This window comes from Anser anser (assembly GCF_964211835.1).
Source record: "Anser anser genome assembly, chromosome: 1".
Taxonomy (NCBI): Eukaryota; Metazoa; Chordata; class Aves; order Anseriformes; family Anatidae; genus Anser; species Anser anser.
Genome location: NC_139720.1, coordinates 4,099,606 through 4,115,689, shown reverse-complemented (window position 1 = coordinate 4,115,689; position 16,084 = coordinate 4,099,606). Strand labels below are relative to the sequence as shown.

General features: G+C 42.5%; 1 protein-coding gene across 5 annotated transcripts in view; it reads left to right on the top strand.

Moving 5' to 3' along the window:
- The window catches only part of PRKCQ (protein kinase C theta), a 61,146-nt gene that overhangs the window by 26,607 nt on the left and 18,455 nt on the right, over positions 1–16,084 (top strand). For all 5 annotated transcript variants that reach the window (XM_083820188.1, XM_083820186.1, XM_083820187.1 and 2 more), the window contains 9 exons: positions 848–908; positions 2,658–2,820; positions 3,316–3,347; positions 3,487–3,572; positions 4,626–4,755; positions 5,422–5,531; positions 7,455–7,578; positions 9,460–9,638; positions 12,110–12,283. In XM_083820188.1, coding sequence (XP_083676314.1) covers positions 848–908; positions 2,658–2,820; positions 3,316–3,347; positions 3,487–3,572; positions 4,626–4,755; positions 5,422–5,531; positions 7,455–7,578; positions 9,460–9,638; positions 12,110–12,283 — 1,059 coding nt within the window. The remainder of the gene's footprint in view (positions 1–847; positions 909–2,657; positions 2,821–3,315; positions 3,348–3,486; positions 3,573–4,625; positions 4,756–5,421; positions 5,532–7,454; positions 7,579–9,459; positions 9,639–12,109; positions 12,284–16,084) is intronic.

The window sequence follows — 16,084 nt, the reverse complement described above, 5'->3', positions numbered from 1 at the left end:
GACCAAATAAAGTTGTGAGACTACAGTCCTGTTTTTTTCTAGCCTGGGAGCATCTCCTGAGGTCTTCACTCAATCCCAGATACAAGTTATGACCTAAGGAGGTTGGTCCCAGATATCCCATCCGTCAAAGATCAGGATGGGAATGAAAAACGTTTTTCTCACCTTTCTGTACAATGTCACTGCTTCACCTGGAGCATAGAGAGGTAGCCCAGCTCAGACTGTGCTGGAGGTGGGTGGGAAAGACACTGCTGTAGTTTTCAGCCTGACGAAATCCTTGAATTACTGCTTCCTAGACAAGTGGACCCAGATTTTAAAAAGGCACATATGGATGAAGGTTTGGATATGTGGGTCCAGTAGGAAGACCTAAAAAATACCTGAGAAAGTTTGTAGTATCACTCACATTGACCAATGAAAGTTAGAATTGCAGATGCAAGTTTCTAAAGATTTCAGAGGTTTCAGTGTTCTTTTAGCACCTGTCTGAAGCTGGCTGGATTTTTAGAGGACTTCCTATTCGTATAATCCACTGGGAATGACAAGTTTTCTCTATACATGTGCTGGTCCTGACCTGCTGTCACTTTTATCTGTTCAGTCATGCAGCTCTGAGAGTTTGATAAGAGGTTTGATAAGAGAATCTACAGTTGTTCCCCACTCACCATATACCCCCACATCAGTATGAACAACTCAACTATTAGAATTCATTGACATTCATCAGTTCCCACTGGGAAATGGAGGTAGCTTGAGCCATCTGAAGTGATAGTTGTTTCTTTGAATGTCTGTTTAATGATCACACTTGTCTTTTTTTTTTCTTTTTTTCTTTTTTTCTTTTTTTTTCACTTATCACAACCAGCTAGAACTGAAACCTCAAGGGCGAATGCTGATGAATGCAAGATACTTCCTGGAAATCAGTGGCAAGTGATTTTATTTGCTAATTGATAGATGTGATTTCTGGTTACGTGGGGCAGATGTGGTGTCTTCACTGAAAGCAGAGCATACTTTATTACTGATTTATTCATAGGAACTATCATAATGTTTTGAAATGAACACCACAGAAAAGCAATTACTATCGCATGGTAGGGATGAAGACTGACTGTTCATCTGTGATTTGCAAGGCAAATTTTTGGTAGTTTTGTCACTGAAACAGTATGTTTTTCTTATTATACAAAGTAAGATGGAATAGATACATAAGGAGCCTGCTCCCTCTGAAATCATTGTACATGTATGTATACATACAACATGTACCATGGTGTGCATGATAGTGCAGTCATAAAGGATGGGTTACGCTTTACAGCTGACAACACGTAAATACATGTGAGTTGGGTGCCTAAGAACAAGAGCAATCTAGGCAAAACAGGAAAAGAACCTAGAGAATGATTCAACGGATCAGATGCAGGTGCCTGCTGCATGGTGAGCTGAGTCATTTGCTAGGCTCCATTGCCTGCACCAACTGGACCTCCAGGGACGTAGCAGGGCCTTAGTCACCCTGCACAGGACACACTTTTGTTTAGGTGTCTTCACTGAGAACTGGATCTCATCTGCTGAGCTCAATGTCCATGGGAAATGTATTTGCTTTGCTGAAAGAAATGGGTTGCAATCAAAATGGTCAGTCATGGTCTCCTGCCTTTGATGCTAAAGTTCTTACAGTCTTTCATGGATGTGGGATGAAGCTGTAGGTTGTAGATATCTACAAGGACCTTTTATTTCCAGAATCACAGAAGTAGTGAAAGCAGCTAATAGAATGTGTATACCAATATTCTCCTCATCCATTCCCAACTTTAAAATAGAATAGATTCTTGTTTCCTCTTTGTGTGTTATAAAGCACTAGAGAGTCCAAAGCATAGAAAATGCAAGTAGCGTTTGTATTACAAATAGCAGGATCATCACCAGATCAGTCAGGAGGGCAGTTTCCACAGAATATCTAAGTAATTTGCTGTGTAATGCATGACTAAATCAAGACAGAAATTGAGAGTTAGATGTTGTGTGCATATCAAGATTTGTAGACATGAGCATGTACTTAAGTGCACATGCATATATGCATGAGTAGCCAGAGTTGGTGTGTTTTCTGTTCTTAGAAGTTTAAATGTGAACTGTGAATAATGACATGCACACAGGAAACAGCAAAGCAACTGTTGGCATGGAAAAATAACAGCAACAAAAAGAATATCATAAGAGCATACATAAATGTTTACTCACAACCATATACACGCACACATTAAAGATTCAGTTAAATACCCATGTTTCAGTTCAGTATCCACGTATCTATCCATCTATCTATGCATGTGTGTGCATTTATAAATAGATATTCTTACGTAATTTATCTTTTTTATTGTTCTTCAGTGCTATATAAAGTTCAAATGTAATATTTAGCTGCAAATTACCTCTCCTTGGGAAATTTCTGGTCTATATTTCAAAATAGCATTACGAATATTCAAGGGAGCTTAAAATCCTCAGTTTGAAGTCATTTTAGTGTCCCTGTAGGAATGGTAGATAAAAACATCCAAACAAGTGTTGTGTAGTTTTCAGAAAGCAGTATTTCCTTAAAATATTCATTCCCATGAGTGAATCATCAGCTTCAGTCAGTTAGTATTTTTGGCAACTGCAATTTCTCAAGGTGCCTGACCAGGACAGTGTACCATAACACATCTTCTGCTTCCTTTCAGATGCAAAGGACCTAGCTGACTGTGAGACTGAAGGCTTTTTCTCCTTGCATCAGCGCAGGGGAGCCATCAAACAGGCCAAAATCCATAATGTCAAGTGTCACGAGTTCACAGCCACCTTCTTTCCACAACCTACCTTCTGCTCCGTCTGTCATGAGTTTGTCTGGTAAATGAAAATAGATCTGTGCACATTTTCCCCTTTCAACTTGAAGGAGCAGCTCTGCTTCTTTAGTGAATATCTGTGTTCCTGCTGTCAGCAGGACTGGAGGCTTGACATCCTGCATGTAGGAGTTATTGCATCACTTCAAGGATGTGGTTCACAGTTGTAATTCCAGCTGTGAAAATTCCTTTCATTTTTAGTGTATTATTGTTACAAATACTTTTTTCTTTGGCCAAATGCATGGACGTTTCTAATCAGCCTAGTTTGCCATTTAGATATGGCAAAATTCAATATGTAACTATGGACTGGAAGGGCTGTGAAAACCAGTTTCCAGCAGTTAGAGTGGATGAAGACAGTTAGATTAGAGAAACTCTGTAAAGATGGATAAAATCAAGACTGTTTTATTCTGTATCTTTCGTAAGTGTTGCTTTTCTTTCAAATGTAGAGGCAATTCGGAAATTTCAGAAAATTCAGAATTAACCATTTCTCTGTTTATTTCAGGGGTCTGAATAAACAAGGCTATCAATGCAGACGTAAGTTTTTGTGCTTGTTTTTCGTTGTTGTTGTTTTGTGGTTTTTTTCCTTGTTTTGTTTTTTTGTTACTATCATTATTTACCTGGTCTTTTCTTAAGGGTTTTTTTCATGAATGCCATGACACACTTGTTCTTTCAGAATGTAATGCTGCCATTCATAAGAAGTGCATTGATAAAGTAATAGCCAAGTGTACAGGATCAGCAGTCAATAGCAGAGAAACAATGGTATGTGTTATTATTTGGTTGCTTTTAAAACACTTGAGTGTCATTCATATCTCTCCTGCATTGCTGTAAAAGAACTTCATACGAAGCAAAGCATGCTACTGAACTAAAATCTGTGTGATCTGATCTACATCCTTTGTTTTTTGTATGCCCAGTGGTTTCATTACCTCCTACTTGTGATTTACTTGAATCTGCCACTGAATAAGCAGTCACTGAATCAGGACTGACGTTTTCCTAATTTATGAAGTATAGCTCAGGGAAAAGCCATGGACATGAGGTGGAGAATTACTAGAGGAAATTCTTCACTATCCAGTGTTAAGCAGGATGTCATACTGAATTTTCAGAGCAGTACTTTAACATCCCAGTCTGTGTCATCTGAGATTTCCAAACCATTAACGGAAGATCTAAAATCTCCAATATTATTTATTTTATTTTTCTTTTATCAGTTCATAATAAAACTTCTTTTTTGGTGGGCAAAAGTAGAGTTTATGCTCTTGATATTACCTTTTTCTTAATTGTGTTCTACAGCTTATGTTTTTCTCCAGTCCCTGGTACCTGTTATCTTTTTAAAGTCTTTAGAGATGAGAATCATCTCACCTGTCTTCTGACACCTCCAGTGTAAATGTATCCAGCTTTGTCATCACATTTAAGTCCCTATATTCCAAAAGAAGAAAAATAGGCTTTTCTAAGGAGTGATTCATGGCAACAAATGTAGACATCCATTTTCAGGATGAGATGAATATTTTTTTGAATTCCCTGTTTTTCCATTGTGCATTAGTGAGGCTGGGCGAATAGCTGAGATGCAGACAGCTACCTGATCAGATAAATCAAGCCCAAGGATTAAATTACCCAACTTCCAATGAATTGCACAGATATTACGTATCAAAATTTGGCTTTGTATATCTGAATGTTAGAGTTTCTTCTTGATGATTATACCCAAGAATAAAGCAGCAGTACATACCCCACCTTCTTTGGCACAAGGTTGGGGGCTGTTGATTTTTCATGCTGAGCTGAGGCAGAGAGAAGTGAATTGCCAACATGGCTTTTCTGTTACAGTTCCACAAGGAGAGGTTCAAGATTGACGTGCCTCACCGCTTCAAAGTCTACAACTACAAGAGCCCAACGTTCTGTGAGCACTGTGGCACGCTGCTCTGGGGCCTTGCACGGCAAGGGCTGAAGTGTGATGGTGAGTCCCTGGTGTATATGGCATGGCCTGAGCATGGGAACAGGCTGTTGTCTTAAGAGAGCTGCAATCTGAAGAGTGAAATCTCATTTCTCATATTTCTCTCTGAAACCTGGATGAGATGGTGTCAGGGATGGCGAAGGTGTGGTCAAGAGGACCATACTTCAAGGAGGATCTATAGAAGGATATGTGATCCACGAGGCTGAAGAGTGACTTCCTAGAGAGACAATGGAATATATCAGTGCCCACCTCTGATCTTCCAAACTCACTCCTAGAATCAACTTCTAATATGCCTTTTTCACTATCAGACAGACCCAAGACACTTCCCCTTCATGATCCTATGCCAACAGGGAGATCCTGTTCTGTGACCACAGATATCTCTCAGCAGAAATGCATTGTAGAGTTTTGGTAGTCTGTAGTTGCCAAGGCTGATGTATGTGGAAATGCCCAGAAATAATTACAAAAGTCCCCGCATCTCTGGAGACTAACCAAAAAGCAACATGAGTGCAGTCTAATGAGACATAAGTGATGCTGTGGAGCCCAGGCTTTGAGGTGTTTATGTGGTTGGTCTTTGCCTTTGGCCAAAGCACATTCCTTCCCAATCTGAACTTAAATTCTTTATAGCCCAGAAACCTTCTGTTGTCCTGACACCTCTGTTCTTTCTTTCAGCATGTGACATGAACGTCCATCACAAGTGCCAGACAAAAGTAGCAAACCTTTGCGGAGTTAACCAGAAACTAATGGCTGAAGCTCTGGCAATGATAGAGAGCACCCAACAGGTATGTACTTCAATCCATGAGTGACCTGCAGAATGGAGGATCAGTTGTTCAATATTTGTCTCAGTACAAGAAATAAAGGCATTGAGTGGAGCACTGTGGGTAGCTAGTTCAAAACAGAGAGTGGAAAATGGGTCCCCATGGGCAGGGACACCTCCCACTAGCCCAGGCTGCCCCCAGCCCCGTCCAGCCTGGCCTTGGGCACTGTCAGGGATGGGGCAGCCACAGCTCCTCAGGGCAGCCTGGGACAGAGCCTCACCATGCTCTGAGTGAAGAATTTCCTCCTGATACCTTGTCTAAATCTACCCTCTTTTAGTTTAAAGCCATTTCCCCCTGTCCTATCCCTACACCCCTGACACAGAGTTCCTCTCCAGCTCCCCTGCAGCCCCTTCAGGCCCTGGCAGCCCGCTGGGAGCTCTCCCCGGAGCCTTCTCTTCTCCAGGCTGAACAAACCCAACTCTCTCAGCTTCTCTTCATAGAAGACAAGCTAATTAATTATGTTAATGGAAAAGCATTGTCTTTGAATCAGGAATTCTGTGAGACACATATCTCTGGAGATAGGGAGAATCATTTGAGGAGCTGGCCTGGCATGCTTACACTCTCCTTACATCTTTACAGGGTGTCTGCTTGATGCCTGTCTCAGAGAGGACATGACCTGGATGGACTCTCTGATTCAGTACAGCTGTAGTTACATCATGTTTGTAGCTTAAGTTGTGTAACAGGGTCCGAGAAACAGGGAGAGGAACTTGGTTTGGATCCTTTGGTGTCATGACCTTGCTCCGCGGTTGTCACTCAGCAGTTTCTCCTGTGTCTCTCTGACCTGTTTGTTGTGAAACTCACCAGAGCAGGAACTCTCCTGAAGAGACCTGGACCTTGAAGAGAGGATCTAGATAATACTATCATGTAAATAACACTGAGTGAACACAGCAAATTGACTTAAAAGAAGGAAAAATAGACTGTCACAAGCCCCAAACTTCTAGAGAAGATTCTAGTTCCAAATCAGGATTGTTAGGATGCCTCTCAGCTCTTGAATAGCCTCAGAGGAGGACAAAATCTGTAGATTCACAGTCCTGCATATTTAGGTTCTTCCAGTATACCAAGGCAAAATCTTCATACACACAGCAGGTGTTTTTCCATCTGTAACTTCCTGAGTCTGCCTACAAGGTTTAACTCTGCATACAGCTCACCTTTATTCAATAGGTGGTGTTGCCAAACCTTCAAAGAGGAATTTTTTCTGCTTTTACTTCTCCATTTCCTATCTGCTGGCTGTCTGCAGCTCCTTGAACTACGTACAGTTATCTTTGAGTCACCATTGAAAGGTGAAGAGGGCAAACGCTAGATACTTCCCCCCAAGTATTCTTCTTATCTCCAAAAATTTAGGCCATGGGAACTTCCTGAGCTGTAGATGGGGTCTTAGGGTTTTAATAGCCCTCATTTGATTTCTCTTTCATGCTTTTGTCTCATTACACTTGAATCCAGATGAACTCTTACCCTCTGCAACATGAAGAACAGGAGTTCCTTAAAATGACATCCAGGCAGTGTGCAGAGATAAGACTGCAGTACGATCCTGCCTACAGTGTTTTTCCAGGTTCCCCTTCAAAGAGAACTATTAGGAAGGAAGATGTTAATGAAAATGTCCTTTGTGAGGATAGCCAGGGACACAGACCCCTGTGCAGAATAGGGTATCTCTATTGGCAGTACAAACACCTGGTAACACACACAGACACATAAGAAGCCTTGCTGAAGGTTGTGGGTCCTCTAGGTCATCAAACCCCGAAACATTGGGTACAGTTATGCTCCTTTCATAAACAAAGACCTCTTCCTTATTTTGGCTTGTGTGACAGTCACAGTCAAGAAACAACAGTGTCCATAAGCTCAGAACATAACATTTGGCTTAAAAGTCATTTTCTGTTTTCTGTAATCCAGGCTCGATCTCAGCGTGACACAGAACAGATCTCCAGAGATGGACCTCTCGAAATCGGCCTCCCAGTTCTTGTAAAGGATATAACACCTCTTCAGGCAATTCCAACATCTACAACAGGAAAAAAAGGTAGTTTCCCCTAGTGGTATGGTACAGCAGACTTTTTTTTTTCTTCCTACCGTACACAGTTTGGTGGGAGTTGCAAGGGTAGAGAAAGTATTAGCCAATGAATCTTTCATGCATCTTTCCTACCTAGAGCAAGACGTATCCTTCCTCATCCCTGGATATCTTCAGCTCTTTCCAAGTCACTTAGGCTAGGCGGAGACCCTAGATGTCAGCCTGGTTCCTTTCTTCTCTGTAAACCTGCACTTTCCCTGTGCCTTCACAGCCTCTAGCAATATAACTTTCCCTGTGCCTTCACAGCCTCTAGCAATATAAGACACCAACCACTAATCATCCAGCTAGTCCCTAAACTCTCTGATCCAGTACTTCAGCATAACTCTTACCTCCACTGGCAATAATGTTTTTATTCTTCTCCTGGGACTCATAGACCATAATATATGAGAAATTTAAAGAAAATTCCAGCTTGAAACAGGAGGTTGGGAGACATTCTGATCACCATGGCTAATTCTCTTTCTGATTTCTGATTTGTGGTTAGAGGTTGATGTCCAGTCCCTTTGAAAAACATTGACAGATCCCCACTTCATTCACCCAAGGAAAATTACCTTCCTGGGAAGATCTCTTGTTTGTCTGCTTTATGCTCAGGTCAGAGAACTCTGGATTTTAGGATCAGGAACGTCACGATTCTTTCATAAGACCTATGTGTCCCACATAGAAGGTCTTTTCAGGACCAGATTCATGGTTTATGGTGCCCCTCCAAGCACCATACTGAAAGTGCATCAGACCTATGATGGTACTGACACAATGTTTTTGCAGACTCCCACAAGCTTTAAAATACCAGAAAGGGGAGGAAAAAAAAGAAAAGCACAGGTGAATCAATACTTAAAACAAAGAAGGACTAAGACAGTAGGTCTTTAGCTCTATCCCTAAACAAAGCTCAAGCTCACCATCATTGTCTTTCTCAGTGCTGCCCTATGTGGAGTTAATATCCTGAAACCACTCAGAAACAGAAACTAGAGAAAAAGCCAGATGGCACAGGCTAAAGCATGTCAGAGCTACATTACACAAGCGCTCTGGGTTTGATCCAGGCTATCGAGACTCAGAGGCTGGTTTTGGTACCATATATGCTGTTAGACCCCTGAGAGAAAATTAATGATGTCCCCATCTATTCTTATTTTCTGTGAGTTGTAAGTAGAACTGATTATGTTGATGTGAATAGTAAAGCCCAAATGGATTCACATCTGGTTTACATATAAGTCTGTTTGTCTGATGAGAAGTGTTCTTGCTGGTCAGTGATTTAGGACAGTACAAGCGTGCATTTGAGTGTGTGGGATAAATCCAGTAAGGGACAGGCCCTTTTAGAAGTTCACGTACATCCAAGTGAATGGAGTATTGAAGAAACTCAGTAATTCCACTCCAGAACAGCTGGAGCATTTGATCAGAACATCACAACCAGAGCAGGGACCCAATACGAAGATGCTGTCCCTCCCATCTGTTTCACATGCTAATTTTGCCAAGGGCCTTGAAGAGGTCTTAGAAGAAATCATAACCCCATCATACCAGCAACCAGCAAGAAGGAATGAAGAACACAGGCTGCTAGAAATGAAGGATTTGGTCATATTTTGCTGCTATGAAGCAGACAGACGGATGAAGAAGTTTGTAAAGTGGCGGTAATGCCACTGAAGAAGGTGCAGTTACACTGGAGTAAAATTTCCTCTGGAGAGAAGGCAATGTGAGAGCAGAGACAATCTACTCACCTGACATGGCCACCACATTTCCATGTGTTTGAAAAGAACTTTTTAAAATTCTATTCAAAACACCTTGTAAGTATTCTGGGGATTTTCTCCTTACTTCCAGGGGTTTATTTGAATGCTTTGATGTGTGTTGCAGAGCCACAGGGCATCTCCTGGGAGACTCCAGTGGAAGGCACAGGGAAGGGAGAGACTCTAACAGAATCAGACCTGGGAGGAGAGCAGCGTCAGGTACAGCAAGAGGACCAAGTGCAGCTAAAACTAACCATTGAAGATTTTGTCCTGCACAAAATGCTGGGGAAGGGCAGTTTTGGCAAGGTAAGCATTAGGAGACTGCAAAGCCACTGCGCAGGTGTGCATATTGCTTGTTATGACACTAAATTACATGAGGTTTCAAGGCCACTTAGGGAAAAACAAACATCTCTATGCCCTTAAAGAACTCTTGTTCCAGCATGGCTGAGTCTTGAACCCAGTCTTCTCCTCACCTGTTCCTCTGCCCTATTAGTTGCTCTCTCATGAGCACCCATGATAGAAGAGGAGAGAAATGACTCCTTCCATGCAGGTTGTTAGGCCCTGGGCATCCACAGAGAGATGGTGAGAAAAGTCTTTTTGCTGTCCTCCCTCATGCAGCTAATCCCACCAGTTTAGCCAAGTAACCTTGGTGGGAGGCAGAAGCATGAGCCAGAAAGGTGAGTGGGGATCACCTCCCTTCCCCAGAGCAGCAGGTCCCAGCTGGGAACACTGATTTCCCTTTCCCAGCTCTGATATGTGCTGGAGCATAATGCAAATTTCTCAACAGCCAAGAATGTGTGCTTTTGAAACAAGAGCCACCTGTTTTCAGTAGTTTCATTAATCTTGATGAATGGTGGATTGTTCCTCCTTCTTGCAGATGTCCCCTGGAAGGGGACTCATGTTATTCAGTGCCAGCGCAGAGCTGCGTGAAATAATTTCAGAGGAACTCTCCATTGTGTTTTCACATACGATAAGGAGAAAAAGAATTGTTATGTATCACATTGCTCAAATCCCAAACCTTTCCAAGGTGAAAGCTGCCTTAAAGAAGGCCTGCTTTTTGCCTGATGAGTTGGAGCAACTGCTGCAGCCAGTTCTTAAACTGGGGAGATATTTGCTGTGTTGGCTTTCCATACTTGAAAACACTTGGCATGTCTACATTTTGCATGTGAAGCAGAGCTGAGACATCTGAATTAGAGCTAAGTCACAATACCCCAAATTCCACAGCCCGAACTAACCTGGACTCAAGAACATAGATGTGATAGAAGCATTTACATTGGAAGGAAAAGACCTCTGTAGGTCATCTAGTCCAGCCCCCTGCCCAAAACAGGTCTCCTCAGATGAGCTTACTCAGGAGCTTGATTAGTTGAGTCCTGAACATCTCCACAGAAGCAGATTCTGCACCTTGCTTCAGGCCCCTGTGCTAACATGGACTCTCCAGCCTTGTAAGCATCTGCGTTTCTCTGGTATGCGCCATGTGGGTGTGGAGAGGATGGGCTAGTTCATGCCTTTTTGCAACAAACCTCACCCACAAGTTTCCTGTGTAGGTATCGCTCCCGGTGCTCTGATCTATTTGGAGTGAGATTCACTTCCTCATAGAGGAGACGGGGTGTGCAGATCTCCACGCCTGAGGGATCTCTCCAGTTCTGCATGGACCTGGGGAGGTTGAGGGGCATACCCAAGAGAAATCACCCTCTGCATCAAGTCTAACATTGCCTACCTGTGCCTTGGAAGTCACAGCACGAGTCACACATGTATTGTGCTCCCCAGTTTGCTTGGGAGAGCAGAGCCCTGCACAGCAAGAAAGTTTAAAAGGGTCCCTGCAGCACCTGCACTGTTAGCATTTCTGGTCATTCACTGCAGAGACAGAGGGAGGCTCTAGGCTCTGTCTACTGCAGCAAAATGAAATATAACAGTAGCCAAAAAGGTAAATAAAATTTTTGTCAGGGTTAAAAAACATCTGAGCCTGTTCAGTAAATAGTGTCTGGTAGAGAATTTCAAAGGTCTCTCTGATGAATCTTAGATATTTATTCAGTCTATGGGAAACACTGTTGACAGGCTGTTAGCATCAAGGTCAGGACTGGTACTGCCTTCCAGCAGAGTCTGTCTTGATTTGTGGCCTCTAGAAATGCCTTTCCTTCTGCTTCACCTCTCAGTTTCCCTGCCCACAGAAAACAGGCAGAGTGATGTCTCCTCTGTGGTGTGTTTTGCTCTTCTCAGAGAAGTCCTGCAGAAGCACGGGGGCCCGTTTTTTCTGTTCAGACTTCCTGCTAACAGGGAGGAACTATTACTGGTGGACACCGGTTTACACCTACTGAGGATCTGGTGCAGGGTATTTGCATTTCACATGTTGACAAAGCAATATTTTATGATTTGTTATTTAAAGTCAGAAAACAGGAAATGTATCTCATGAGCATTTGCATAAAGTTGGTTTCTGTTGTCAGAAGTGCTCAGCTTTCTGACAAGTCCTGTCCACATGAGCATGTAGCCCATGCTCTTGTAATTACCCAGACCTACTCGTTCTTCCCCAGAGTCCAACTTCATAAAACTGTTCTGGATATGGAGAAGAAGGTCAAAGACCACACAGTCTTAATAGCAGAATCCAGACTTAAATATCAACCTTTTTAAGGTCTTCCCTCATGAATCCCTCAGAGATGTTTACCCATGCAAAATTTTCTTCTCAATGCTGCATTTCAACCCATCTCACTCAGCTCCCATGGCTGTGTTGCCAGCTAAGAGAGAAGAATGTTGGTCTTTCTGAGCAGCTGTTTCCATCCTAGGTGTTTCTTGCTGAGCTGAAGAGCACAGACCAGTATTTTGCCGTGAAAGCCCTGAAGAAGGATGTGGTGCTGATGGATGATGATGTTGAATGCACAATGGTGGAGAAGAGAGTCCTCTCCTTAGCTTGGGAGCACCCGTTCCTGACTCATGTCTTCTGTACGTTCCAGACCAAGGTAAGACAAGGATTTGTCACCTTCCTCCATGATGCCTGGCTAAGATAGGGAAATTTGGTGAAGTGCTTAATCTGCTAGATGTTAGGAAATAGCTTGGACATGAAGCGGTGCTAAGGGAAGGGATCTTCAGAAGGAAGAAGAAGTGGCTCCAGGAGGAATGAGCTCAGGAAGTGGCCCCAGAAATTTTGTCTACCTTCCCTATATTAACCTGGAGGGGAGGACTTTTGGGAATTATGGCATCCAAGACTCACTGAAGCTGCTATGCAGAGACAAACTATTAACATCTGCATTCTGGTACCCTGGCCAAGGATGTGCAAAGGCCACATGTACAGCCAGGGTACAGATGTGCCCACACTGGTGTTATCTGAACCTCTTGGACCATGAGGCAGAACCATTATGCTGCAGTGATTCGTGTGGATCAGAACTAGCTCAAGAAGCTCTGGTTATAGAGAATAAACATGCTACCACTCACTTTGGGACTCTTCTTTGACCTCAGTTACTGTTAAATTACATCAGACGCTTCCTACTTCATCCAGGACCACTGGTGATGAAGGCTGCAGTTCAGAGAGGCAGCACACAGCATCTTCACCTGAAATCCCTCTTAATACTCCAAACCAAAATTGAAGTAGCATTTGAATAATGTATAAATCTGGCCCTAAATTACAACGAACCACAAACTGATTATCTTTCCAGAGCCTTTTCTACAGACACAGCCAATCATCTTAGTGCTGAAGCACACACATTGGAATAGGAAAAAATAATAATGGAAGGAAATCTGAGAGACTGTTTGCCTGTGTAAGCTACCAGAACAACTCCTGATAGACATTTGCTATCCCAGAGCTCAAATTCAGAGCAACATCACTCTCACAAGGCTGCTTTTTCAGGATTTTGCTAGGGTGCTCCCAGCTCTCGCTCAGCACCAGGATTTAGTGACACAAATTACTGCTGGGTGTGAGGTTAGGACCTGCTCAGCAAGCAGCTCGCTGCTTCTGCAGGGTCAGGAGAAATATAACCTCTGCCATATACGCCAGTTGCCCAAGAGATGAGGCACCTGTTTAAAGACAGATTAAATTTATAACAGGGAATGTCTGGGAAATGCCGTAAGGGGTGTGACACCGAGGCCAGGCATTTGTGTTTAACCCTACCGGGGCTGTTGGTGAAGAGGACAGCAGGTCCTGGGAATTGATCCTTGCCTGGAGAGGAAAGGAATTAATTCTTTTTTTTTTTTTTTTCCCTAGCTTTTAGTGGAAAAATTAAATTACCCAACAAAGCAAAGAAAATCAAGACTTAATTAAAAATACAAAATACTCACCACTATCACAGCTTTATGAGGGAATTATACTTCAGGGAGAACTGCTTGGGCTGGTGGGCACTCCAGGTGCCCAAGGGGTGGCTGGCTGATACCAGTGGCTGATGAACAACCCTTACATGCAGCAACTGAGCCCTATTGTCTGCCATCCAGCTTGGTGCAACCCTGTTCCGGAGGACAGGTTAGGGCTGGATGTAGAATGGGCAGCCTGCAGCTCTGTTTTTTGTTAAGCACACATGCAAAAGTCCATTTGCCTCGTGAGACCACAGCAAGAAAATGACAGACCCAATGGGGTTAAGCCAGGAGCCAGGTGGGATTTTCTGACTGTTTGGGGAGGGCTGAGATGGGGCTGAGTCAAGGAAAATCTTCAGGATGGAAAAGCAATGAGTGCCTGAAAAATTCATGGGTGACAAGTGCTCTTTTCCCAAGTGATCTTTTCCTGCTCTCTCTCCTGGACAGTGTCACAGCATTGCCCTCTTGACATATAGAAAGAATCTACATCCATCTCACCCCAAGTCAACGCTGCCACATTAAAAATATTGGATCTCGCCATTTTGCCCTCAAGTTCACAAACACAGAAGGTGGAAGGTGTCTGTCCAGGCCAATGCTGCTCTGGGCTATGATTGATTTCTGGCTTACGTTTTTCTCCTCTGACCTTTGCAAGCCAAGCGGTCCTCGCTCAACACGTGAGAGTCATTCAGAGCAGGAGAGCTGTGGCAAGCCATGGACTGTCTTTCACGGCTCAATGGAGAGCATGGTTCATTTGTAATATCTTTTAGAGCAATCATTTTAGAAGCCGTGGCAATGCTGTTTAAGGCCCTTCTCTGGACTTAATATCAAAAGCTTCTTTTCTTTAGAAGGCTCCACAGGACAGATAAGTAGTTTCAAACAGAAATGCATGTGTCAGTGACTTTCTGAATCCCCAGTGCTTTGGTTTGCAACATTTCTGAGCTGCTTCGGGTACTGAAGCTGTCCTTTACAGTGAAAACAGGAAAATTCCTACACTGAAACAAGAGCCTCAGCGGTCCCCGTGTCTCCAGAGGGGAAAAAAAAAAAAAGTCATATAATCTGTTGACAGTTCTCTGAGCTCTAGGTTGAATTTCTTCCTGGCCTCAACCCAGGTAATCAGTGAATGCTCAAATATATAAAGCTTGACAGCCTTTCAGACAGGTTTTTGTAGGCACCAGGCACCTAATGCCCCTTTGTATTTCTATGGAGGCTCAATGATCAGTGCTTTCAGAACTCAGAATACTTGTCGTGTTTTGCTACATTAGAATAGATTCAAACACATGTTGTTGTTTTGTTGTTTTTTTTTTTCCAATCTGTTTTTGAACTTGACTCTTTTACTTTGCTTCAGTCATCTTTACATCCCGATATTCAGCTGACATAATTATATGGTGTGAATTTTAACAGCAAGCTCAGAGAGTTGTTCTGTTTTATTACATTTAAAGAGACACTGTTATGTTAAAGAGAAGGAAAAGCATGTTTATAATTCTGCAATATCCCAAAATGTTAATGTCTAAACACAGTGAATAGCACTCCAGTGCTTGTAACTTATTCTTCTTTTTACATTTCACTAACACTCTGTGATAAGAATAGTCTTTCCCTTTTTGAAAGTCACTTTCATTTCTAGCTGTTTCTTTACTTCATTGACCAGGCTTTTATTCACACTCTTCACCTAAATGCAAATTAAACCCATAGGTTTTTTGGCTGGTAGTACAAAATAGCAACATAAAAGACTATCTCAACCCAGAACATAAGTAATCTTTGTTGTAATTTAGAAGCAAATGTTACAGAAACATTTCTATTCTGCTGTAGTGGTATATTATAACTTTCCAAAATCCTAGTGGTGAGACATTTTCACATGCTCTGTTGTTTTAATATACTTCATACTGACTTTAAAATCTCTTACATTGTCAGGAGGGAGAAAAGGATTGTAAATAAAGAGCATAGTCTTAATTTACAAATTCTTAGACTTTGAAGTGTTTTACATGAGTATTTCCAGGGGGATCTCATCAAAATATCTCGTCAGACAAAATTATAATTCCTGCAAAATTTTCCAAGGGCAATTTTGGTTCTCTCCTCTCTTTGTCTTGCCATTAAAGAAACAGGGCTGAATTATCTGACATGAATCAAAGCATGTGGGTTTGGCCCTTGTGTGTATAAAACCCACTGGATGTTCATTCCCATTGCCTGGCTGTGCCACAGACCCTCTGAAAAGTCCTCATCACAAGATGAGATGTCCTGTGAGGTCAGACCAGATATCTTTCTAGCCAGCATCTTTATTTTGGCACTGACCAACAAGGAAGGCTAGAGAAGAGAGTACAGGGTCAGGCAGTGATTTTTACCATGCACAAACCATCCCCAGCTTTGGTGTTCAGCCATTTAGGAGAAAAGATCAAGGTTTCTAAGTGTCCACCTTCCTGGTCCTATGTTGGGCATAAGTCATCTTGGAAATTTGTGATTCAGGTCTCGTCAGCCAAATTTTAGCC